The 26762-nt window shown below is 41.1% G+C and overlaps 1 protein-coding gene across 5 annotated transcripts in view; it reads right to left on the reverse strand.

Annotated features, from left to right (window-relative positions):
• Positions 1 to 847: 847 nt before the first annotated feature.
• The window catches only part of LOC104144135 (transient receptor potential cation channel subfamily M member 3), a 397790-nt gene continuing 371875 nt past the window's right edge, over positions 848 to 26762 (reverse strand). For 2 of the 5 annotated variants that reach the window (XM_068925564.1, XM_068925562.1), the window contains exons 21-25: positions 23228 to 23402; positions 13343 to 13493; positions 12586 to 12785; positions 11076 to 11208; positions 849 to 5455 (exon numbers count right to left, since the gene is read on the reverse strand). In XM_068925564.1, the coding sequence (XP_068781665.1) occupies positions 4009 to 5455; positions 11076 to 11208; positions 12586 to 12785; positions 13343 to 13493; positions 23228 to 23402 (2106 nt within the window). In that variant the 3' untranslated portion in view covers positions 849 to 4008. Of the gene's footprint in view, positions 5456 to 11075; positions 11209 to 12585; positions 12786 to 13342; positions 13494 to 23227; positions 23403 to 26762 lie in introns of all 5 variants that reach the window. The other 3 variants (XR_011137448.1, XM_068925563.1, XM_068925565.1) reach the window with 3 other exon arrangements.

Raw genomic sequence — 26762 nt, forward strand, 5'->3', positions numbered from 1 at the left:
CATCTGGAGGACAAGAAGGTGATCAGGAGTAGTCAGCATGGATTCACCAAAGGGAAATCATGCTTGACCACTCTGATAGCCTTCTATGACGGAATGACTGGCTGGGTAGATGAGGGCAGAGCAGTGGATGATGTCTCCCTGGACTTCAGCAAGGCTTTTGACACTGTCTCCCATCACATCCTCCTAGGTAAGCTCAGGAAGTGTGGGTTGGAGGAGTGGACGGTGAGGTGGATTGAGAACTGGCTGGATGGCCGAGCTCAGAGGGTTGTGGTGAATGGCACAGAGTCAAGTTGGAGGCCTGTGGCTAGTGGTGTCCCCCAGGGGTCAGTCCTGGGTCCAGTCTTTTTCAGACCTGGAGGAAGGGACAGAGTGCCCCCTCAGCAAGTTTGCTGATGATACTAAACTGGGGGGAGTGGCTGAGACACCAGAGGGCTGTGCTGCCATTCAGAGGGACCTGGACAGGCTGGGGAGCTGGGCGGAGAGGAACCTCCTGAAGTTCAACAAAGGCAAGTGCAGGGTCCTGCACCTGGGGAGGAATAACCCCAGGCAGCAGGACAGGCTGGGGGCTGACCTGCTGGAGAGCAGCTCTGCCGAGAAGGACCTGGGAGTCCTGGTGGACAACAAGTTAAGCATGAGCCAGCAGTGTGCCCTTGGGGGCCAAGAAGGCCAAGGGTATCCTGTGGTGCATGAGGCAGAGTGTTGCCAGCAGGTGGAGGGAGGTGATCCTGCCCCTCTACTCAGCCCTGGGGAGGCCTCACCTGGAGTCCTGTGTCCAGTGCTGGGCTCCCCAGTGCAAGAGAGACATGGAGCTCCTGGAGAGAGTCCAGCGGAGGGCTACAAAGATGATTAAGGGACTGGAGCATCTCTCCTATGAGGAAAGGCTGAGAGAGCTGGGCCTGTTCAGCCTGGAGAAGAGAAGACTGAGGGGGGATCTCATCAATGTGTACAAGTATCTGAAGGGAGGGTGTCAAGAGGCTGGGGCCAGACTCTTCTCCGTGGTGCCCAGGGACAGGACAAGAGGCAACGGGCACAAACTGAAACGCAGGAAGGTCCGTCTGAACATGAGGAGAAACTTCTTCACTGTGAGGGTGACAGAACCCTGGCACAGGTTGCCCAGAGAGGTCGTGGAGTCTCCTTCCCTGGAGACATTCAGAAGTCATCTGGACATGGTCCTGGGCAATGTGCTCTAGAGGACCCTGCTTGAGCAGGGGGGTTGGACTAGATGATCTCCAGAGGTCCCTTCCAACCTCAACTGTTCTGTGATTCTGTGATTTGGAGAAGCTTTAGGAAAAGGATGCTAACAAAAGTTGTCACATTTGAAGCAGCTTGTTAAACACAAGTTCCTTTGTCCCTGGGCTTTGTGCTATTGTTTAACAATCAGCCTGTCACAAGCATGCTTCATAATGCACAGAAAGGGGACAGTTTCTGACCTTTCTCAGTGTCACCACATGACCATAAAGCTGCACATGGACTGCAAGGTAATTGTGTAAACAGTGTCTGGATGGGGTTTAGCTCATTGAAAGCCTGGTTAAAGAAAATAAAGAAAGGAACACGTCAGTGCAGAAAGTATGAAGCAGGTTGTGTTTAATGTCACTACATTGCATTTCTTTATTTTATGAACTTTCCAACAAAGGGAGTCGGTGCCTAAAGGGTTTTTACTTTCTTTGTCCTTTGTGTTGAGGCAGATGATTATTTTTGGGTGGGGATTTGTTGCCCTTCAGAATTAACTGTCATACAGTGCTCAGAGTCTGCCAGGGTGAGATCTTAGTGAGAAAATGTCAGCCTCCATTTTCAAAGCTACCTTAGAGATTTGGAAGATAATAAATGGGATGTACCTCAGTTGCACGTGTTCATATTTTAAAACAAAAAGGATCTGGTTCTACATAGCTGTTAGTCATTTTAGAGGTGCTTTGATTTTTAAAAGCACTAGCTTCAACTCTTTTCAAGCTTAAGTTTTCGCCTCATAAAGGATGTGAGTCCAAATGCTCTTTATGCTTCAGTACCTTTTCCTTATCTTCTGCATCCTCTTCCCCCTCTGACCACTGTGATATCTTTTCATGAGAAGTTTGAAACTCCTGTTGACACTGTGGACTGCGTTTTGCACTTGGAATGTAGGTGGAGTCAGTGGAGATGTTGGAGGTATGAGAAAAAGGAGATTAGGGCATTACTCAGTCTTTCACAGGTAGTTAACAAAACAAGGCCCTGGAGGAGGAAGGAGCAAGACAACACTATAAGGCAACCAGATAAGGAAGTACCCAAATAAACCTGAAGAGAACAAAAACAGACGATAAACAGGAGAGAACTACTTGAACTACGGGAGAACTAGCCTAATTAGCAGAATAAAAAACCCACCCACGGGCAGGGAAGCCCCCCGCAGATCGAAGCCCCTTCCCCATAGAGCATGCGGTAGTAGAAAAAGAGGGTACTGTGACTTTAAACGAAGACGAGACCTGGCAGAACCAATGGGAACGAGGGTGACGATGTAGTTGTGAACTGTACTGATAACCGTTGCTTAAACTGTATGAGGTGTCGGCTGTGTAGTAACCAGGTGTGCTAGCTTTGTGGCGTTACCGCCTAGCACCCGTCTGTGCGCAGAAATGAATTAAGCAAATATCTCGACTCTGTGTTTTCGGCTCATTGCACACCGGGTGAAAGAACCCTTCTTTGGGACAACAGAGATACTACCAACTTCAATCAAAACCATATAACTACACTACAAGTCAGATATATTTTCTCCTACTAAAATGCATGTTGTGTGATATGTTGCTGTACAGTGGAAACATACTTGCAACTGATGGCTTTTACTTTTAACAGGCACCTCAAGTTTCACTGTGGTTCTTCAGCTTACCTTAAAAGCATTTTTTTTTTATGTTTTCCAGTGTTCTGCCAAGAACATTTTCCCTTAAGCAACTTCAGTCTAATGGCGTTAATCTGAATTCAGACCACATGATGAGCCTTGTGTACTTTGAAATGCTCAAATACAGCCATGTCCTCATAAAAAAGATGTATATTTTTGAGTGAGAGAATGATGTGAAAAATCGGCAACTCAAATGGAACAGCAACTTGGTGAATAAACCTCCACAATTTGTATAAGCAATTAAACAGAGCAGTGAGAACCTGATGATATTGCTGTGCCCTGCTCTGATCACACTAGTAGGACATTATTCTTACTGTTCCATCACATCCTTTAATTTAGTGAGACAACATATTGATGACGAATGTGGTAAAAAAATAAATATATACCATTCCGCTTAATTACATTCATCCTGAGCTTGCTCAGCTGTTCTAGAATCTAGAATGCCTGCTTTATACAGTAAATCATCTGATATTTTAACATAAATTCTTCCTCCATTTAAGTTGCAGTACAAAAGGCATTTCATTTCCCTTTCTGCTCTTGAAAATATAAACTTTTTGTGGCACTAGAAGTTAATACAAAAAGAGATAAGTGAACTCTACGGTTGTTATCTTGTTCATCTTTCTTCAGTTTCACAAGTGTGGGGATGTGAAGAATTTGGGAGAGTTTAGGTTTGCTTGCTGCTGGTTTCTACAGAAATAACAAATGCTTTTCATCAGTCATCACAATGGTGAAACAGATGAAAAAGAAGCCAGGATTGACGTTTAGACTATCTAATTTGTATATCTATTTTTGCTAGCTAATTCCTGGGTCCTAAAAACTTGTGAATAGTCACCAAACATCTTATGATGCCTTCTAGTAAAAGACAGATTTGTGAACCTACTCACTTATTACTTGTGATTTCATAACGGGGGGGGGGGGTTGTTGTTCCTGTTGTTTACTGAAGTCTTTATAAATCTTTCCTCCCTCCCATGTCAACTGGGTCAAGATGCAGTAACTCAGTGGGTGATACTGAGACTGACAACATGCTCCCTTGACTGGTGGCTAACGCCAACTGGAGTTGACATGTGATGATGTGTAGTTATTTAATTCTTCTAAGGAAAATGGACTGGAGAGCAGATGACCCTTAGACTGCCTGTGAGCTTTGTCTAGGCCTAGCTGTGCTTGCTCTCAAAGCTGTGGAAAGCTCCTGTTCTCGACAGTCTCCTCATAGATAGGTTGTCCCCTCTGCTCTCTGGCCTCAAGGACTTACTCCTCTGGAAGGGATTTCGCAGGCCTGTTGCATTTTGCTGTCTGTCAAGTTTGTCACTGATAGAATAGCTTTTCTGTGTGTGCTGTGCATACATGTTGGACTCCTCCACAGAGTAGCTGTTGGCTCGCTCTGTTTTTGGAAGTGGGATGCTGTTGGTCAGAGTTCTTGCAGCATTGCCATCTTGAGGAGATAAAGGGGTCCCCTTCTTGTCTTTGGCCTCAATATCCTCATGATCAGAGCTTGAGTGGCTTAGTTCTGCCTCTCTCTCTGGGTGGCAGCATCCCAAGTCCTCCACCTTGCCTCCAAGACTTCCAGGGAAACTGGCCCTCACAGCGATGGTCTGGGGAGTGCTCACACACCTCGTGTCTATGCAGTCTGTAATACTTGTGTACTCTGCTGTTTTGACTGGGACGCCAAGGCTGCTGAAGTAGCTTCGAGATGGAGAGAACATAAAACTGTGAGATTTCATGATTGATGTTTCCTCCAGAATAGATGGAGTTGTAGGCAGATAACGACTGCTTTTAGATCGCTCTAAGGTGTGATACAAGGGAGGGTCTGAATCCCAGGGGATTTGGCAATCTGTGATTTGTGAATAGTCTGAAGAAAATGCTCTTGTTTCTATTCCAGAAGTTTCCTCATAATCAAGACTCCTGCCAGAAATTCTTTCACCTGGTGTACTGCTAATGTACGCACTGTTAGCTAAAATGGAAGAGGCTATGTGAGCCTGTAGAGCCACATCTCCAGTACCAAGAATGTTTATTGAGCTGTTGAGAGGCTCTATTTCAGACTGCATCTCATCCATGGCAGAAACGTAGATGTCTATACAAGATGAAGGCCTTCTGGAGTCTGGGGCAATCGACAAAGTGCTGGTAGGGGCTAAGGGAACCTTTGCTTCTTTTGCTATGGAGTGAGAACTGCTAGCACGGTGCAGGATCATGGATCTTTCTTTAAAAATGCTTTCAAACTTTTCCAGCCCACACTTCTCCTTCGTATTTGTTGCATAGAAAGAGTGGCTTCGCATGCGGGGAGTGATTGTAGGTGACATTGGGGACATGGACTCCTCTCCTGTGAGATCTACGCTCTCCTGAAGCTTGTAAGTATTTCCTTCCTGACTGTTGAAGCTACTCTGCCTTACAATGTAGGCTGTGTCGGTACAGTCGGAGGAGGTCCTGGATCGTATCTTGGTCGTCTCACCTCTCTCTATACCAGTCAATTTTTCCAAGGCCATCGCCATTCTTCCTATCATATCCTCCAACTGAGCAAGCCTGATGTCAACAGTCTGGAGAGATGCCTTCATGCAGTGCTCGCGCTCATTTACTTCTTCCAGTCGCATGGCCATGTTCTCTATCCTTAAAAAAGGGAAGAATTAAATTGGTTCATTTCTACATAGCAGTGGTGTCCAAGTAATAGATCACCAAAACAAATGGGAACAGATAGGTCTTAAAATTCAAAGCCAATCTATACCATCTCACCTACTTCAAACCCTGCTAAAAGAGGTTCAGCAGTCAAATGATACTAGTTGTAAATGAGTAGTGTCTGTTGCTTGTTGATCATAACATAGAGGGGATTTTGGGTGTGTGCTACACGAGGGACAGAACATTAGGGAAATGTTACAATGATTTGCCAGCTTTCTACTGCCGAAACTTCTGTTTAGACTGTTACAAATGAATAAAACTTAGAGCACACATGACTTCACATTGCTCTCAGTTGTGCCATAGGCTGAACTACTATGGTTAATTCTAGAATTAAATGAAGGCATGAAAGTGGGTAATATGCCATAGACGGTGGGTAACATGCCATACTTTTTCCCACTGTTTCCCATAGATTTGCACCAGATAGTGTTGTGTACACCTAAGGAGATAGTCTCGTTCCCAGATTTATTTTTATCTCAGATATATAGAATTTTTTTATCAGTTATTATACTGAATGTAAGTAATATCAGGTGAAGTATGTGTGAAAATTATAGAGGAGAGAACACGAATCAAAACAAATGCAGTGTACAAGAGTGTATACATATTAAGATTGTTCTGATACTGTGTTTGTGCTTTGTGTAGTTTATATTAGTAGTTCAGAGATTGAAATGATGGATTTTAAAGCTATTTATCTACTTAACATATTATTTAAATAAGAAAGTTAAAGTATTTATAGCTAATAATTGAGTGTGATCACTCAATTTTTTACTCATTTAAACTTCAAAATAACTGCATACAGTGCTGATTTATCTCATTTTAAAATGTTTTCAACAATAAGGTGAATTGTGTACTAGTTTATGCCAGTGGCTTTCAAACATTTTAGTTTGTTCATTTCTAAAACTTTTCTATCAAAGGACTCCTATGGAGTCCTCTCACATATGGAAATTGCCTTTAGCATTTATGAAATGTCCTCCCATAATTATTTTCCCCAGCAGCAGTCCCTAGGGCAGACCAGGGACCTCCAGTGTCTGCCAAAGAGATACTAAAAGCAACAATTTTAAGTAGTTATCTCAAATACATATGTCATATTTCTAGATTTACACTTTTGGTTTTCTCCATTCCTGTAGACCCTGAAAAATGAATAGAGAAGTGACAAATATCAAACAGCAAGATTTCCACACTTTTATTTTCACAAGTCTCTTATTATCTGCCTGTTAGTGCAATTTCTACTCAAATATTAATAAGCACCCTGTCAAGCATAGCTAGGATTTCTGATGAGGTAAATATCATATTCTGCTACTGCTAGTTGAATTTCCAACAGGACATGTAGCCTGAAACTGATAACACCGTTAACTTTCCTACCCATCCAAAAGGAAATCAGATTTTAGACAATAAATGAGTATGGGGCATCATTAATGCATTATACATTACATAATTTTATCCCCTGAAACACTGAACTCTGACTACCTTGTGGTGAAGAACAGCAACAACCTGTCTGCACAAAAGAGAGTGAGGAATGTTATTCCAGTCTCTAGAGCAAGTGTCTTGTTCCTATGAAATATGTCTTGTAGTGAAGCCCTTGAATTTTGAAAGCACAAGCACAGCAAACCAAATGTATAGATGTCTTCTCTAAAACAACATCTGGATTACTGCAATTACTGTATTACTTCAGTAGATGAATGATCAAGTAATCAATGCTAAGAGATGAACCTGTAGTTTCAAAGAATCTCACTCTTTTTATTGTTTCACCACCAATCTACCTTTTCTACTAGCCTCCCCACAAAAAACAGATTAATGTTGTTGCAAGCACAGGATGTAATTCCATAGTCAGAGATCAGTTTACATTGGAAGCAGTTAAATGCTCCCTCATGTTATCTGTTACCTAAATTGTTATTTTATCAAAATATTATACTTCTGAAATATTTATCAGCTAAGGATTGAGTGCCTGATCACACATCCAGCCTCTGTAACAACTCTTCAATGATGATGACAGATATAACTTCATAATTGTAGGGCTGTCAGAGATACCAAACAATCTGAGTAATCTCCTGGTCCTTTTGGAGTAAATGGAAGTGTTTTCCACTGATTTTAATAGAGCCAGGATTTTACTTGTGAAGGCTCAGATTTCCACCAACAAAAACCATTAACCCAGGCAACAATCACCCCAAGAACTGGAATTAATTTATAATATTTTGTGAAACTAGCTGGATAGTCTTGTTTTTTTGATTGCTTGCTTTGAGATACATACAGAAGTGAAATATTTTTAATACAGACATAGCTAATTGAGTTATTGCATTTGGTTGCATCTTAGTGCCTGGAATATGAGCAGAGCTGTCTGTCTAAGTTGTGCACCCTGCACTCATGTGAGGTCCATGCAGTGCTACTGAACACAAGGAAACTGATGCAGCTCAAGAAGAATCTAGAGTCATATCTTGGTGGCACACCTCTGTATATTTGTCCTGCTTCCCTGAACATGCACTACTAGCTCTTGCCAGAGACACAGGATGTAAGGACCATGGCATTGCTGGCCAAACCAGAGAGAGGTTTCTGGGCTACATGGACTGTTGGTTCCTAAGGAAATAATCACAAATTTAATTGCATTGATATAGTGGGAAATTTATGTGAAAACTCAACAAGCTTAGGATAGTGCAGTCTGGCTTCAGAAACCAAGGGCAACTATAGATGCACATAGATGACTGAGAAGTACATACATGTGTTTACACTGAGTGAGCCCTGACTGTGTCATTTTTATTCACAAAAAGAAAGCTTAAGCGATGGTGATCTCCAAACTCAAAGCTAATAGCTGAATTCAGTTGCCTTTTAAATATATATGTGTCCACTCTCAGATTTTTTTAACAAATATTTATTCTTTCAGTTAGTGATATTCTCTTATATTCATATGGTGCTCAAATCTGGAATCATTCATCACACAGAGCAGCACCATGCTTCGAGACTAAGCCTATGAGAAACATGATATAATTATATCAATCAAACACTGTGGAATTAAGAGGATGTGTTCTGAAGAAAGACAATCATACTCTGATCCTTAGAATTTTTTAATAAATGAAATAACAGTCTTATCGTCCCGTAATGCTGGATGATACTTGCACTCAGTGAATAGACAGCTAGAGCTGTATTTCTTTCAGGAACAGTCTTGAATTAAAGCACTATTTCAAAATAAGAATGCCCAGGTTTTACCTCAGATTTTTTTTTTTCCCCCACATGTATTAGAGATAGTATAAACCTTTTGGCAAATTAATAATATCTGTGTACGGGAAAACGCGGAGGAAGGTCGAGGAGCTAGGCGATGGAAGCTAGCCAGACCGTCCCGTGGGAAAAGGAGCATCCGCTGGGCACGCTGACCCACAGTCACACGGCCGAGCCCGTGCCAGTGTGGCGCTGCACCTGGGCTCTGAATCGGAAGCAGCGATGAGCTCAATGTGCTTGCTGCGCATGTGTGCCGTCCATAAAAACCTCACATAGTGCCCCCCCGGCGTTCCTCGCCCTGGACCGACGCTCAGCGGTGCCAGGGACTCTCCCGCTCCATTAGTGCCTCGATCGGGAAATCGCTGGGGAACCCCCGCCCAGACGCAGAGGTAATAAACGCTCAGTATCGACCCTGGTGTGCCTTGTGTTTGTGCATCCGTCCCTGCCGGGAGTCCGGGCCGTGCCCCCGCCTTACCCTTACAATCCATGTGTGATGCCTTCACTGCACCTGTGCCTTTTCTTACAGTAAGACTTTTATCCAACATATGAGAGGGCATGAAGCCATCCTAACAGATGGACATGAGAAAAGAAAAACAGGAGGGTACATCTAAAATGTGCATCATGTGTTTTGCTGATGCTCAAAAATTTCTACTAGTAAAACATAAACATGAACTATCTGAATATGGTATTCAGTAGCTAGGAAAAAAAAATTAGCTCAGAACTGGGAACCTGACAAAGATTGTATTTTATCTGCAATCAGCCTTTTAGTTATGGTTTGGGAGATGATGGACTTTGCTGGCATTCATTCTGATTATAATTATTTCTAATATTTGCACATGTATTATTCTGTAATTTAATTGAAGTAATGATTTCATGGAAGTAAGGCACTCTTTTCAGAAATCAACTTCTTAAGTGAATGCTAGAGTTAGGTGCCCAAGTCCCTTTGTGGACTTATGGCCATTATTTAGGCATCATTTATGTCTTCAAAATCCTGTTCAATTGCTATAAAGATTGTAGACAGTTAAAGTCACTTACAGGGGTGTTCACATCGCTCACTGTAAGTGACTGTAGAATGGTTTCATTCAAATAAAATGTAGAGAGCAGTTCCCTGGCCTGTAACAGGCTATTGGCACTTTCCCTGACATTTTTTTGGTGAGGCATTGCTGGTTAAGTGGCCAGCCAGTTTTCCCAGGTGCTTTAGTTTCTGCAGGTTAAAGCCCTCGGGTTGCCCTGGCTATGTTCCCACCTACACCGTAAGGCTGCTGAACTCAGAGCAACCATCGCTTATGCAGAGACACTGCAGGATTCACAGACCTTTCCTAACCCCACTTTGTGTGTGTGGCCTGATCTGGTAGGCTGTCTAGCAGCCCTTATACTAACCCAAAACTCTGTGCACTTGTTTCCCATCTCTAAAATCCGGATAATAGCTATGCCTTTCTTCATTCATATGGATGCTGTTAGGGTAATGCACTGAAGACTGTAAAGCATTCAGGTACTATGGTAATGGAGGCCATATTGCACCAAAGATGACATAATAATATCTACTTCAATCAGCTTATCTGCTTTTTGAATACTGTTAGGATATGACCCTGCTCCCTTTGGAATCAACAGCAGTTTTTTGCATTGGCTATGAAAGAGACAAGACTTGGCCATAGGGAAGAAATACCTGCAGAGGAGATTGTTTTAGTGGCTTCATGGCAGATTAAGAAAAATCTGGCAGTCATTTTTGATCATGTTATGTATATATCTAGGCTGATGAAAATGTGCCACTGAAAATTTCACAGTGTTTAGAAAGGAAGGCTCTCCAGGAGGAATTTGTTGTGATTCTTCTACAGTAGCAAAGTCAATTTGTCCAACTTCACTTTCCTCCCTGGTCTCCAGCATATTCACCAAGATTTGTCTTTGTGATTAATGAAGTTAAAGGAACTTTTTGTCATAAAAGAGAGAGAAGGTATTTCCTGAACCAATACAGACCCCCCCACGTGACATCAGGTTAGCCTATTCCAAGGTGAGAGTATAAACTGCAACTTGTTTTAGGTGAGTCTGACAAGGCACTCTGGTCCTGACCCAGCAGAGCCATTGAATGTGTAACTGAAGTCACTGGTTTACATCCCGCTCAGTGCAGCAATAAACAGGATCTCTTGTTCTTTTGTTTTCCTGAGTTCCTCCCTGCTTCCTGGACTGCTGTAGGCTGAGCCTATTATAACTGGTTGAAATGATTCAAATATTCAAAAATTAGAGGAACATTTGTTTTAGGAAGGAAAAAAAAAGAGAAAAGAAAGAAAGAGGGAGAATGGCAACAGAAACACACTTCCAGATCTGCATATGAAATAGAACAAAATATGTGCACCTTTCTGAAGTGACACGGATTCTTTCATCATTTGAGGAATTGAATTTGTCATCCTTTTCTCTAAAATATTCTTCTATGCACTGCTCTTCAAAATCATGGACTTTTTTCAGTTCATCCTCAGTTATGAAAAGTTCTGTAGAAACAACGGAAAGAATGTGAGCCTGGCAAACCACTTTAACATGTGAAATTAACTCCAGTCTTCTTACAGCAGAATTCATGGACTAAACTTTCAAAAGCAGGCTTCAAGTTTATCTGGCATTTTGGTATGAAATCAGATGCATCTAATTACCAAATTAGTGGCTTCAATTATATATGATTCTGGAGACAGCAACACTTTAGCAAGCAAACACTGTGCAAACATGAATGCTTTCTGATTGCATGAGATCTAAACACAGCTGCTGGTCAGGACCTGGAGAGACGGTGGGGGCCAAAACCCACTTGTAACCTAATACACATATAATCAAATTCAGAGACTGTTAGGAAAGGAGTCTGAGAGCATGGAGGGTCTGTTTGACATTGCAGGAGCTGAGATCTGCTGGAAGCAGCAGGGGCTGGGGCAGACATGGTGAGGGCTGAGGGGGCAATCTGGTTGCACTTGCATCTCCAGTGGCACAGCCTGTCTCCAGCTCTCTCCTTCTAGAGAGATGGGCTGTAGTGTGGGCTAGCATTGGGCAGAGGTGCACCTCCCTGAACTCCCTACCTCTGACATATATGGTGAGGGAGCTGGAGACACCTTTCAGTTTTGTGGCATTATGCTGGAGATGCAAGTGTGGCCAGCGCAGTAGCAGGCATGCGGAGAGGGATTCATGCTTTGGCATGAGACGATATTAAAAGCCATCTGCCTCTAGATCCACAGCAAGTTAGGGTAACTCCAAAAAGGAAACTTGGAGAGGAGGGGGAGCTAGTTAGGCTGGGAAGAGAGAGGAAGAAGAACAAGATGGGGAAGAGGGGAGAAAGTATTATCAAAATAATCTAACAGGTTTTCAGTCGTGCTTATGGGAGTTCATTAAAGTGTTTGGAGACACCACTCCTCTGGTTTTAATCAGTATCAAGGAGAGAATGTGTCTACAAAATAATTACTCCACATCATCTCTCAGTTTATCTACACGTCTAGGCAAAAAGCACATTGAGGGAATGTATGTGCTGTTTGCTTTAAAAATAGGAATGCTACCTCTGCAATTTCAGCAATAAGACTGAAGACCTGGAAGCATGATGGACTGTAAGAAGAATTCCAGCAATAATAGACTACTAAGAACAACAAAACAAAATCTTTTGCTTTGAAAGAAAAAAAAAAGCCCAAGAACAACAGAGCCTCATTAATAGTCTCAAGAGAACTAAGAGTTGGGGAATGCAGGTGAAACTAACTGGTTCAGGTAAGAATTTTGTAGTTAAAAGTAGTTCTCTACTGAAAAGCTTATTTAAGTGCTGGACTCAGCCTCCATTCACATCAAACAGTAGATATGACCAAGGGCATTAGAAAGTTCCCTTCTGTAAATTGCTCAAGGCTTACTTAATCCGTAGTCTCTCTCATCTGGGTCACTTTCATGTTTCCGCCATCTACAGCAGAGGTGTTGGAATATCATAGTCATATGGCTGAAAATGATCAGAGGTGGTGGGAGAACTGGTCTTTCATGAAATGTCATGATTAGTTGATACCTTTGAAACTTCCATACTTGGTTAGATATGGATTTGACTTCAAAAAATGTATTGCTAGAAAGAGAGAAGAGGAAAAACAAATCAAATTTAAATGTTTTTGGGTGCTTTTCCAGAGATGGTAAGACAGCACTTCTAACCTTAACTGGACACACATTAGTGTGTTTCCTTATCACAAAGAAGGAAAAAGAACATATGAAATGGACAAAATAAGTTACTATCCCTTCAGTGAAGCCCAGTGGCTCTATCAGCCATTTCAAAAGTACGTTACTACTAATTAATCCTGCTCTATACAGCCGTTGAGCGTTACAGCAACCCAATGACACAAGGAATTATTTTTATTTTCATTTTCTGTATCGGGAGTGAATGATGCTATAACTGAACTCTGAATGCTTGGTTTCTCTGCTCACACTTACACTGAGTGTCCGTCCCTCGGACATGAGACAATTTAAAGAGCTGGGTACTTTCCTCATTCCCTGGAGACAAGCTACTGTCTCTCACCTTCTCACCCTTCCCTCCTCTGAAAATGGCTCTCAGCCAAAGTCTTTGGCTTAGCTGCCTTCTTAGACCATGAATAACCCCACTAAATCCATACTTAGCAATGTGCCACTCACTTGAAAACAGCAATGAGGAGGTTTACCAAAAGGATATTTGCAACCAAGAGGTAACAGGCCATGATGGCAGGAACGATCCATGCTCCTGTCTTGCAAGGAGGCAGCTGGATTATTTTGCCATCTTCTCTGGTTTCATTTTGACCACAGGGAGCTGGGAACAAAATGCAAACAAGCAAAAGAGGAATGAATCTTATTTTTTCAGTGCTTTTAACAGAAGTATTTAAATATTTATGAAGGCCCTCTCCCACCAAAACAATATCCTCCAAATAAAAGTGGCATTGATGCTCCCCCAAATAAATTTACACTTGCTATAGATGGTGGTGATAAAGTGCTTGTCAGATTTATCACAGATTTTAAGAGCTGCTGTTCATGATGTTGAATGCTGTTTGCCATTAATCACAAGATATTCCCCTCAGAAATGTCAGGAGGCCTGTCTGGTGTGAGTGAGCTGGCTGTCTCGTACTGCTAAAATACCATAGTATTCTGGTAGTAATTAGTGGCTGTGCAAATACTGATGAAATCATGCTTAACCACTCTGATAGCCTTCTATGATGGGAGTGACTGGCTGGGTAGGTGAGGGGAGAGCAGTGGATGTTGTCTCCCTGGACTTCAGCAAGGCTTTTGACACTGTCTCCCATCACATCCTCCTAGGTAAGCTCAGGAAGTGTGGGTTGGATGAGTGGACAGTGAGGTGGATTGAGACCTGGCTGGATGGCCGAGCTCAGAGGGTTGTGGTGAATGGCGCAGAGTCTAGTTGGAGGCCTGTGGCTAGTGGTGTCCCCCCAGGGGTCAGTCCTGGGTCCAGTCTTGTTCAATGTATTCCTCAGTGACCTGGAGGAAGGGACAGAGTGCCCCCTCAGCAAGTTTGCTGATGATACTAAACTGGGGGGAGAGGCTAACACACCAGAAGACTGTGCTGCCATTCAGAGGGACCTGGACAGGCTGGAGAGCTGGGCGGAGAGGAACCTCATGAAGTTCAACCAAGGCAAGTGCAAGGTCCTGCACCTAGGCAGGAATAACCCCATGCCCCAGGACAGGCTGGGGGCTGACCTGCTGGAGAGCAGCTCTGCCGAGAAGGGCCTGGGAGTGCTGGTGGACAACAAGTTAAACATGAGCCAGCAGTGTGCCCTTGTGGCCAGGAAGGCCAAGGGTATCCTGGGCTGCATGAGGCAGAGTGTTGCCAGCAGGTGGAGGGAGGTGATCCTGCCCCTCTACTCAGCCCTGGGGAGGCCTCACCTGGAGTCCTGTGTCCAGTGCTGGGCTCCCCAGTGCAAGAGAGACATGGCACTACTGGAGAGAGTCCAGCGGAGGACTACTGAGATGATGAGGGGACTGGAGCATCTCTCCTATGAGGAAAGGCTGAGGGAGCTGGGCCTGTTCATCCTGGAGAAGAGAAGACTGAGAGGGGATCTCATCAATGTGTACAAGTATCTGAAGGGAGGGTGTCAAGAGGCTGGGGCCAGTCTCTTCTCCGTGGTGCCCAGGGACAGGACAAGAGGCAACGGGTGCAAACTGAAACACAGGAAGGTCCATCTGAACATGAGAAAAAACTTCTTTCCTGTGAGGGTGACAGAGCCCCGGCACAGGTTGCCCAGAGAGGTAGTGGAGTCTCCTTCCCTGGAGAAATTCAAAACCCGCCTGGATGTGATCCTGTGCAATGTGCTCTAGAGGACCCTGCTTGAGCAGGGGGGTTGGACTAGATGATCTCCAGAGGTCCCCTCCAACCTTGGCCATTCTGTGATTCTGTGAAAATGCTTAATCCTGTGAAAAGCTAACATATTAGTTTTTTTACTGGTGGAAGTTTGATCTTTTTTGATGGATAGAGACGGATATGATAAATAACATAAAAGTATAATAAGTGCACAAAACTAAAATAAGGAATAGACATTTATTCCTGTGCACTGCACTGCCTAGAGTCCCTCTGAAAGATATTCATAACAACCCTCTGCTATTAAGGACTTTTGACTGCATGCCTAGAAACAACGGGGGAGATTATCAAGTCTTTACTGTACCAGGTAAAGGGGCAGGTAGGCAGCGAAACTGCCACCTGTTTCTTCCCTGAATGTTTTAGAAACGAAACAGTCTTTGTATTAATATTGTAGATCTGAGGCAAGCAGGGAAAAAACATTGCAAAATGGTTTGCGTTACTTCTTTCTTTTACATGCCTTCATGTCCTTCAGCAGAAAGTCTGCATTTGCAAGTGTGGGTTCAGTTTATTCCCTTCTAGCCTCAAGCTGCCCTAGCGATATTGGTCCCAAGTCTCTAATCAGCTCTTCAAGGAAATCACTGAAGAAGTGGCTTACACATATTCTATCACAGTAAATTTTGCTCAGCACTGCAGCTAGCTTCCCCTTGTCCCCATCAAAAAGAAAAAGAAGATTCAAGTGAGGAATTTCCATGTACTCTGCATTGGCTCAGATCTGCAGTCCAGCTGATATCAATGAGTGTTTCCCACTGACTTCAAGGAGAGCATAGTTCACCAATGCTGCATGTTTTGTAAAATCCTGCCCTGCATCAACAAATCCATGATCTACCAAGTATTATTTCTTTTAAAAATGTTCATTCTGACCTTAGTTCACAGAGTATAGGATTCAACCGCGGGTGATTGTATTGTGAATGGTATGATATTAAGTGTCACTTGGGTATTTGTTTTTGAACACTACATGAAGATGTTAGGCTATTGCATATAGACATAATATAGGTTTATGGGACAGAAGAGTATGTGCTACATCAGCTTCAGACATGAATTCTCCCAAAGTGTTCAACTCAGAAAAAAGAAATGGCAAAGCCAAATATAAGCAATGCTACTTTTAGCAGCAACTCTGCTGAGTCTGGACCAAAAATCTACATTGATATTAGTATTTCCCACTTATAAAAATACATGTTATCACTGGAACAGGCTCAGAGCAAGCAATTCTTCATTTCTCAGAAAACATTGCCCTTGCAGATCTTTTCAGTTAGTACTGATTTTGTGCTTCCTGCACTGCTCTGGTGCAGTTTCATTTAGGCATCCAAAATGCCATTTGTGAGCTGCTGGATTTCTTGTGCTAAGTGCACTCAGCCTTCATCCAGCAGAAACAGGGACATTGGACACTTCTTGGCATCAGCCTCAAAATGAGACTTTATGGTTTTGTTTGTATGGAAACACTAACTTACTCACATGCTGATTCAGAGCTACAAAGTCCAACAGAATACAGTACCTAAACCCATCATGTTTTCACCAGTAATGGAACAATCACTGCATGAGCTGATGAAACCTGTTGCCTTTTTATGTGCTGAAGCACACAACAAATAGTGTCTTTTGTAGCAATGAGAGAAATTTCTGAAAAACATATTTTAAACCATAGATCAGGGATATCAGAAGTTTAGGCCGAAGTCTGGCTACAATCCTGTTATCCCATTTTTTTCTATTAAAAAAGAGATTTTCCTCTAAAAAACCCTCCAGCTTTGAAAACTACCTAGACAAAGAGGATTTCTCCAACTTTCTTTTGGCTACCACACAGGATTTAGAGTATTATTAATGCGTCCTTGTCAGTGTATGCCACACAGTGATGGCCAAATTAGACTTCCTATGAAGACAAGCTTCCATAGTGTTCTGTTCTATTCATACACAGGTATTTGACTTTTCCTGGATGTTTACCAAAGCTTTTAGCTTTTGTCAGTTCTGTTGGGGGAGCAGTTTTTAAATGACAATTTTGTGCCTTACTTTATAGGGATCTAAAGCACGACTCACCCTTCAGATCTACTGCTGCATGATAAAAAGTGTGATGTGTGACCAAAATGCAGAAACTTGTGTTCCATTGAACATCAAACCAAAATTAACATTTTACTCCAGTTTTAGACTATAAAATTAGTTTTTAAAGGATTTTGTTCCACTATTAAATAAATTATTTGTTCAAAAATTAATTAGTCCCAGAAAATCAGAAACTAAAATTTCTCCCTTTATTAAAAAGGGCAGATAAATCTGACAACTGGCTAATAGTAGCAACGATATTATTTTAGATAACAAAAATACTTGCTTATGTTTAAGAAACTAGAGTTCTATTTGGCCACTTTAAATATTTTTGGAGAAATACAATAATTTTTGTAGCAAGTAAACTACTTCCATGACGACAAACTTTTTCAAAGCACAATTTTAACATGCATGAAAATGTATTCTTACATCTTTTCACGTTATGGCCTTGTTTTAGCAAAGTTATGTAGACTACTTAATTCTAGTGAAGTGTTTTGTTGAAGCAAATTCTGTTAGTGTAACTACATGCGTATTTCACGTAACCAAAAAAAAAAAAAAAAAGGTAATCTGATACCTGCAGACCATTGGATGAAGGCAGGACATTGACTCCTGACCTCAGAAATGCTTTAAAAGATAATAATTGCCTGGAGTTTTAATTTCAGTTATATGTGTTAACTTCACTCAGCTTTCAGACATTGCATTCTGACATCTGTAGATGTACGTATTTTTTGCATCTTTCGTTTCCTTTTTCATAATCTCCTCCTATGTTTGTTTTCCCTTCCTGGCTTGCCTTTACAGTTTCCTGCATGGGCCTTTCCTGCTGCATACCTAATCCTTCCTCTTTCCTGGCCAGCTAATCATTGGAGACCAAACAGCAGCAACCCATGTCTCTGTTTTGGGCCTAAAGCATTAGCAGGGCTCAGGCCTCGGGCTGTGTTTACAGGCAGAGTATATTCCCCTGGTGCAATTACAGGCATGACATGGGCACTGCTCATTTTTAATGTGTGTTGGGTGGAGGGCTTGGGAAACAACACTTGCAAATTGTGGTGGCATGACTCTTCCCCCAGCTACACCCTTCCAAAGGAGTTGTGGGAAATAACAGAGAGAGGAAAGCGCATAATTTAACAGCTTTGTTACCAAATAGCTTTTTGTCTTTGATGAGAACTTCTCATTTAAAAATGGATACGACTTTTACAACACAGGTTTAATTGTTTAGAAACACAAGAACCTGCTGAATGGGTACATATGATCACAAATCAAAAAAATAAGGAAACCAATATGTGAGTATCAAGTAACAAACAAACCCATCTTCTTTATTCAAATTTGGACATCTGAAATATACTTTTATCATCCTGCTTATGAATATATGGGCGCCTTCCAATTTTGATCACCACTGAATCCAAAGGATGCAAAAGCATTTGATAATTATTTAATGGAATGCCTAAACAACCTTGTGTTAATGGTTTGCCAGGCTGGTAAATATTGAAAAAAGGCTAAATGAGCTGCCTGGGGCTGTTTACTTCTTCACTGACAGAGAAAGTACTGAACTCTGGGAAGCCTCGAATCTCACACCATTGCTCTGGTCACCAGAGAAACATCCAGGAAATTGAACAGGGTCTCATTGCTTCAAGTATGTTGCTTTAACTATAGTATTGTGACCTTATGTATTACTTTTTGCCCTCAGCCACATTAAAAACATCCTTCAAGCATCTCTCCTATCCACTGGTATTTTAATCACCTTTCATGGAAATCTACGTATTCTTCTTGTTCTTCCTAATCCTTGCTTCCTCCTCCTCCCCTCATTAAAAATATCATGCCAAATGCAACCCAAAATGTGAGATGAGAGGAGTGCTAGGAAAGTAAAGACTCCTCTGGCGCAGGCCAAAGAGACTCTTAAAATGGCATGTAGGCTGTGCACAAATATTATCCCTTGCCTTTGTCTAATAGCGCTAAAAATATTGTCTGTACTGCAGAGCTGAAATACAAAAAAACACAGAAGAGCACAGGTATGGTTTATTCTGTTTCGTGCAGAGCTGCTCTGTTAGTTCTAATTCCAGAATGATCCATGCAGATTACATCCCTTATAGAAAAGTCCTATAGAGACATAAAAAGGATGAAATCCCAAGACCTATAGAATTTAGAATAAAATTTTCACTTATACTAAGAAACCTTAAAAACTTCTAGGGGATTTAAATAAATTCTAAGAAACCAAGAAACTTAAAGAATTTAAATAAATGTCCTTTATGTTAATTATGCTTTTCTCTTAAATTCATTAGATAGTTAAAACCTGTGCATACTAATTTATCTTTCCTCTTATACTGGAACAACTGCATTCTGGTTACTGGGCATTGCTCCAATGTAAGTGAAAGAGAAGGAGGCCCCATCCTTTTCTCTCAAACTATATAGGACTTTCCAATAAGGGAGTAGGCACAGGGAACAAACACAACGCAGACTGATCCTCAGATTCCAGATGGCATTTGAAATACTGTCAGCTGGAAAGAAAATCCAGATGCAAATCTGAAAAACAACCCAAACAAAAAAAACAAGCCCCTGTTGGCTAACAGCACTCTCAGTTGCTTCACATTCTAAATATAGGAAAATGTGAAGTCTAATGCTGATTTTCTAAAGGTGACTGCCATTTCTCAAGATGCCATTTATGATATCTGTCTATACTTTTTACCCAGCAAACTCACTCCCTGGAATAATCCTTCCCTCTTCAGTATTTCTCATATACCTCTGTACCCATACTATTCTGGAGAGGTAGATAGCTCGGTAAGGTGAAAAAAAAGTTTTTTTGCATGTGTCAAGCCCATCCTTAATTTCTTTGGCTAAAGTTGTCAGCAATAATGTCAAAGTAAGTGAGGCAAACTGAGGGAGAGATTTGATGATAGTGAACGCCTGTCTGGTTAACTGGCTGGCTGTTACCCCATGGATCCCATCAGTCAGCATAAGGCTGAGCTGGATTAGAAAAGACAGCCTAAAAGTGAGACAATTCCACATACCATCACAAGTTCCCCGACCCAGACCCCCTCTTCCTCCTCCAGTTAACAAGGCTGTGATGAACTGTCAATCTGAGAGGAGCTACCTTTCAGTTTCAATTTTGGAACTGGTTTTGCTTTTTTTGTTGAATTTGCCTGAAAAGTTGAACATAGTTCTAAAAGATTTGCTCTGCTTTTTTTCCTTTACAGTTGATTGATAGTCAGGAATTTGTAGGAATATACTATTTATGTACAGCACTGATAATAAACCACACCACTGAATAATGTATTCAAACTCCCAGAAGTGAGGATATAATTCTGTCCCCACTTTTGAGTTGCAGATGAGATCACATGCCGACAGTACATTAATGCACACACCAGTTAAAGTATGTATTTTTAATATGGAATGAATACAGGCACGATGGGTAAAAAGTATAAATGTATAAGACATGCATTATTTTAGACATTTAGCTAGTGTTTTAACAGTGCAGTGTGTTGAGATAAAAATCAGAGTAGACCCACTGGACGGACAGGCTGCCAGCTGATGGGATGGATCCAGACATTGTATCTGGTCAGCCTTAATGGCATGCTTTACAAATCAACAGAAAGTGGAAGAAAAGAAAAGAAAAATAAGTCAGAAATTTTAGAGTAACATATACTATTTGTACATTTCTCAAACACACTAGGATAATCTCCAGGAGAATAGCTCAAAGGTATATGCATTTCCAAGATCAGCACTTTTGCTGAATCCCAAACTTGTAAATAACATAGAAATATGAAATAACAGTATTCTAAAGAAAACCACAAAGAAACCCTTTTGGTTTGCTAGACAAACAAACAAACAAAAACCCTCTCCAAGCTATGAAGTTCAACTGCAGTTTAGATATAGCATAAAAATTTTAGTACGTTTATCATATTTGAGAAAGTACCAACACTCTGTAGCACTCTAAGAAGAATACAGTGGCTGATTTAGCTTAGAACAACTTGAAAAATATATGACAGTAAATTTGCAAATAGTAAAAAAATGCAAATATCTTAGCAAAACCTTTTGGGTGCCAATCAGGTCATTTTGATTGTATAGCAACATCACCAACCATTTGCTCATGCTCCCAGTCTATTCCAGAGGTAACATTTTTGAGACAACTGAGTCTCAGGCAGGCATAACATATTGCACGTAATTTGTGCTGAAAGAGTGGCAGATTCTAATTCCCTGCATCATCTGTCTCTCAGGAAGGAGGAACTAGGTGTTGCTTTTCATCACTACTTTTGCGGCAACTCCTGGTTTCCTCGACTCAGACAGAAGAACAACATGTCCACACTTATAGCTGGGGTTGAAACTGTCAGGAATTTTACTTTCCCTAAGCCTCAGAGTAATTACCCTGCATCTTTTTGCAAGGTTTAAATGTTGGGCATCTGAATAACACACAAGATTACCCCTAAATCCTTATGCAAGGGTATGGAGTCTGCCACCCTCTTGTTATACTTAAAAAGCCATGCTTCATTCAAAACCACTTTTATTTCTGAGGTTTCAGAGTTCTAAACTACAATCAGCACTTCATTAAAATAAATATACCAAGAACATCTTATTCAGCCAATTGCCACATTTGTTGCACTATGCTAGTTACTTAGTACAACATCAATAAATGGCCACTTGTAGAGGGACAGGCAGAATTCTGCTTGTGGAAGGGAACCACAATTTAAAGGGATAAACCTTTATCCCTCTATCATGCCTTTGGAACAAGATGAACTGTTAATACCCCCAACTATCATGCCTTTGGAATGAAATGCATTTTTAAAAAGAAAAGAAAAGGAAAAAAAAAATGGGCTCAGGTAAAAAGCTAAACTCAAGGAGAAGCTTTATGCTTTTATGTATTTGCTTACTTCCTTGCATGCCATGCTGCCTCTGAGAACAAAGTGGAGAGGTAATCATGAAAAAGAGATTTTATTTGCATCTACAGTACTGATTCTGTGCTCACCAGGAAGAAGAAGAAATACAAATGGCACTGCTGAAATATCTGTCTTATGATATATATACATCTGTCCATCTGAAACTCCTTAACTGTGTGTGTGGGGGGGATTCATGGTGATACAGATACATTTGTTATCCTCTGGACCTAATCAGTCCTAACCCATCCTTTTTTCCATTCAAACTTTTTCAGTGCTGAACAAGCAGAAGATCAATTATGAAAACACTGTCCTCTCCTAGGGCAGTACATAGGATAAAAAGGAATACCTTAAGTATAGGTTTAATAGATTCTATCTACCATTGGAAGAGATACTCACTTGTAAATGCTGCCAAGACCAATGAACATTTAAGTAGAAATTATGAACATAATTTATATGTCAGGGTTTGTTAAAGATAGGCTATTTGTGATTCTTAGTTTGTTCTATTCATCATACTGCATCATTTTGCATGACCACCCATCTTCTTTGGCATAATGCACCAGGTGGCACCAGGAGGTTTAATTTAAATAGAAAACTGGTATTTTCCTTATCACCAGCCAAATGAATCCTGAGGAGATAGTATATGAAATGCTGGCTTTTGTTCTGTTTGCACTGATGTGAGCACTCTTGCCTTCCAATAAATAAATAAAGCATAATTCTAATAATGGATCTACTGTCCCCAAAGAATTGCATCACATGGTTTAGCATAAGGGTGGTGGCAGTGAGAAAGTTACGGAGAAAAGAAAACACAGTGGATTAGATCCTCATGAAGTGGCAGAGCTGAAGGTCTAACCCAATATTATTAGACTCAGTACTCGGTATAAAGTTAGGTAAAAAGCATTTAGGTCTAAAATCAAACCAATGGATGAAAGAAAAAGAAGTGACTTTTTGTGTCCCAGATATACCAAAGAACTCATCATGGATACCTGGGAGGTTATCTCATCTCCATCATCCAACTGGTAAAAAGAACCATTTAGAAAGTTATTTAAATGCAAGGTAAATTTAGCATTACAGATTTCTGATTAAATAATTGGAAAATGATGCTAGAAGCATATTCTAAAATTGGTACCCCAATATTAGCAATAGAAATATTTTTGTGACCATTCTCTGTGATGGAGGAGTCCTCTATCCTGAGCCATTTATTGAGAACATGCACATGATCTAGTAAGACATCATCTGATCAAAGTTGGATACCTGACTTTGGAGTATGAGAATCATAAACTTGCTTACGGTCTATCTGGTCTGCAAACACTTCCCCATAGATCATCCAGTAAGGCATGTAAAAAATGTTTTTTGCCAGCTTCCATGAAGGCTCCTCATTGGGGAAGAGAATAGCCTGTCTCGCAACGCCAAAGCTCATCAGAACCACCAACATGATGATGACAAAATACATCATGTCTATCATCTGAAAGTCATGAGAGGAAAAGAGAGGGAGAGAAAGAGATAGAAGGGACAAGAATTAGAGAAATTTATTTGTCTATATTTCTATCATTCTATACTACAAAAAGTTTGTAAATCTTAGAGTTTTCAAAAACAACTTCTGAAAATACACTCTCAATTTTACACATAACATTTCATTTTCAAAGAAGGGAAGTGGTATTGTGTCCTTGGTTTTCCCCAGTCTTCCTTTTAAGAACAATTTCAATGGTATGAATAGGCTTGAAAATACAGACTACCATCTGGTCACATCAGTTGCCTGAACAGCAATATAGGTTCACTGGCATCAGCAAAGGGCACAAGATGATATATTGTTTTTAGGCACCTAATGGCAACTGTACCAAAACAGAAGAGCTGACATGGATTATTTTATTCACTAGTACTCATTGTCTTGGAGCAAAGGAAGGAAGCTGCATCTAACATAAGGAATAACGGGCGGCAGAACAGCCTGTTATTGCAGCATAAGGGACACCACAGTCTTAACCAGTGAGAAAGGAAAGCTGTGATACTGGCTGGACTAGAAATCAGCCTGATGGGGGAGTTTGACAAAGGCCATATTTAAAAAAAAAATGCAGATAACACAGGCACTCAGCCCTATTCTTCTCCACTGTTGAATGGCTCATTAGCATATGCACAACTTTAATTAGCGCCTGCAAACGATGTCTACCCATTCAAAATGTTCCTGGAAAAAGTGGGACAGCAGTCCTAGGATATACTGAATAGAGGCTGAAGATAAGAACAGGAGCTGTGCTAGCAGTATAAGTGAGACCCTCAAGAGAGCAGAGCAAAGGAGAAACCTTGGACATCAAACAGATCTAGCACAGATGCTTTATAATCCAAAATGATTGTGAAAAAAATGGTAGTCCTGTAAGGTCTCTTGTAAGATCCCTTTAAATGTTTTCATTATTATGGCCTTCAGTTATACTTATGCTCAGTAACTTATGTCTCTGGCCAATACTCAACCCAGAGTAACTCTAAAATTTTTTGAATTTTAATCTTTACAGATTTCTTTTCTCTGCATTTTCTGGCTCAGCCGCATTCTGCCTTCAGTGCAAGGTGTGGGCTGGGCAGGCGTACAACCAATGTGCCCCCAAAGTGAGGGACATATAGCTTCACGGCTACCTGCTGCAGCTCAGGAGCGGGGCTGCCCATGACAAGAGCTGACAGAAGAGGGGACCCATTTGTAGCAGGTGGATCTGCCATTGCTGCTGGGGTTCTTTAGCTTCAAAGCATGAGGAGAGAGACATGAGGTCAAAATAACACTGGAAAACTATTTGCTGGAGAAAAGAGAGGGACACAGAGGAGCAAACAGAAAAGGATATTCTTACACTTACTGAGAGAGAGGCTGTAAGATAAAGACACCTGTGGGGCAGGGCCCTGGTGGGAGAGTCTTGAGGAGCTGGAAGGAAGGAACTGGGGATAGGTGAAAAAAAGCAGGGGGAAAATGAAAATAATGAAAATCTTGAGGTACATCAAAAATGTAGGAAAGAAAGAAAAAAAATGGGGAGATGGGAGAGGAAAATAAATGTTATAAAGAATTAAAAAATGGACAAGTAAATCATTAACATTCCTATGTTATTCAGGGTATTAATCTCTTGAGAAAACCTGGCTGAAGAGGAAATCCAGACCATTATGTCTCAGAGAGCATCCTGAAATGGGGAATCTGCATAATTACACTAGTTCTTACTGCTTTTAGAGAAGAAACTTGTAGATGAAACCCATATCCTCTTTCCTCCTCTGATGAAACTTTGATTTCAGATAGAAAGATATAATATGATATAATGTAATATAATATAAATAAATTTCATACAAGTAAGTAAACATAATGAGCATTTCATGGTAATTTAAGATAATTTCTTAAAAGCTTCCAATGTTTTTAATCAGGAATCACACAGGTTTGAACTCATGTTGGAAGAAATAAAAATTTCAGTGTTGCCTTTTATCCAAGCAGTATATTAGCTTTTCACTCCTTCAGTTGGCTGTCTTTTAAAAACCTCAGTAGCTTGGCTGAAATCTTGTGAAATAGATGGAGGCCTTTCCACTCACTGTAACGGGCAGTGTATCAGGTCCTTTGGCCTGCAGGGCCAAATTACAATCGCTATTTTAACAAGGTTATGGCCATTTCAGTCATTCCAAAGAACTCTTCAGTTACTGGTGTAAAAAAGTGATAAAGCAGCAATGTGTTAGTGCAGTTTTATAAACTAGCTGGCTCCATTGCTCATTTGGGATTGCAGAGAAATTAAGAAAATGTAGACATTCATGCATAGGAGGGGAGCTGATACACTTCTGACCCTCTTGACGTGCCACAGGGATTTCATTCCATTCCCAAATGGAAAGGGTGTAATTCTACCCTTGTGCAGAGATCAGAAAGCACATTATGATAAGCACAGTGTGGTACTGAAATTAGCTGATAATAGTAAACTCAGCCATTCATCTTCTTATTTCTCATCTCTTCACCTTTACTTTAGACCATTGCCTTTAAACCTCACAAGCCCATTCCTGTCCCTCCTTTAATTTCACAGGAATATTTGCTCACAGGGCCCAAAGGTAACGCTTATTATTACAGCAATTTTGTTGGATGCAACATAGATGCAAGTGAAGCAAGAGAGCTATAACATTGGAAGGCTGGAGAGATTCATCTTTTGCCTCCTGAGTCTAAAACTTGCTCCCAGTAAAAGCTCTATATAAAAGCAAAGGCTATAGAGTGCATTAAAGATGGAGGCTATGGATTGCCTTTTGAAGAACCCAGTAGCTATGATGGGCTTACTCTGTAGAAATATGTGTAATCAGCTCAATCCCCTCCACTGTGCTGTATGGTACTGGCAAGACCATGGAATTAAAAAGGAGAGAACCCAAGGAGCTAAAAGGGAATGTGTTTTAAACAAAAATACACAGGGGAGCCCACTGCAGCCAGGAGCAAGTGTAACTCCCAGGGAAGCCTGTGCATGATCATGCATCAATATAAAGGGGATGGCCATTACACATGTCAATAAGCTGGCCAGAAAACAGGTGCAAGAGGCAAATTTATGTAACTCACACCAGTTGGGCATTCCATGTGTGGGCAAAAAGAATGAGGTATTAAACTAAATAACAGGAAGGCATAAAATAAAACAACTTCCCTCCTTTAGCAGATGCCCACACCTTCAGAGTACTCTGGCAGCTAAATTCAACCCCCTCTGAGTGGGTGCCAAGCCCATGGAGGCTAGTGATTTTCCTGCATTTGTTTTCCACAGAATACAGAAGTGGAATGAGGCTTAATTCATTGTACACATGTGAGGATGCCAAAGTGATGGAAATTATATTAGTTGTTGCTTTCAACCATTTCCTT

The sequence above is a fragment of the Struthio camelus genome, chromosome W, assembly GCF_040807025.1.
Source record: "Struthio camelus isolate bStrCam1 chromosome W, bStrCam1.hap1, whole genome shotgun sequence".
Classification (NCBI taxonomy): domain Eukaryota; kingdom Metazoa; phylum Chordata; class Aves; order Struthioniformes; family Struthionidae; genus Struthio; species Struthio camelus.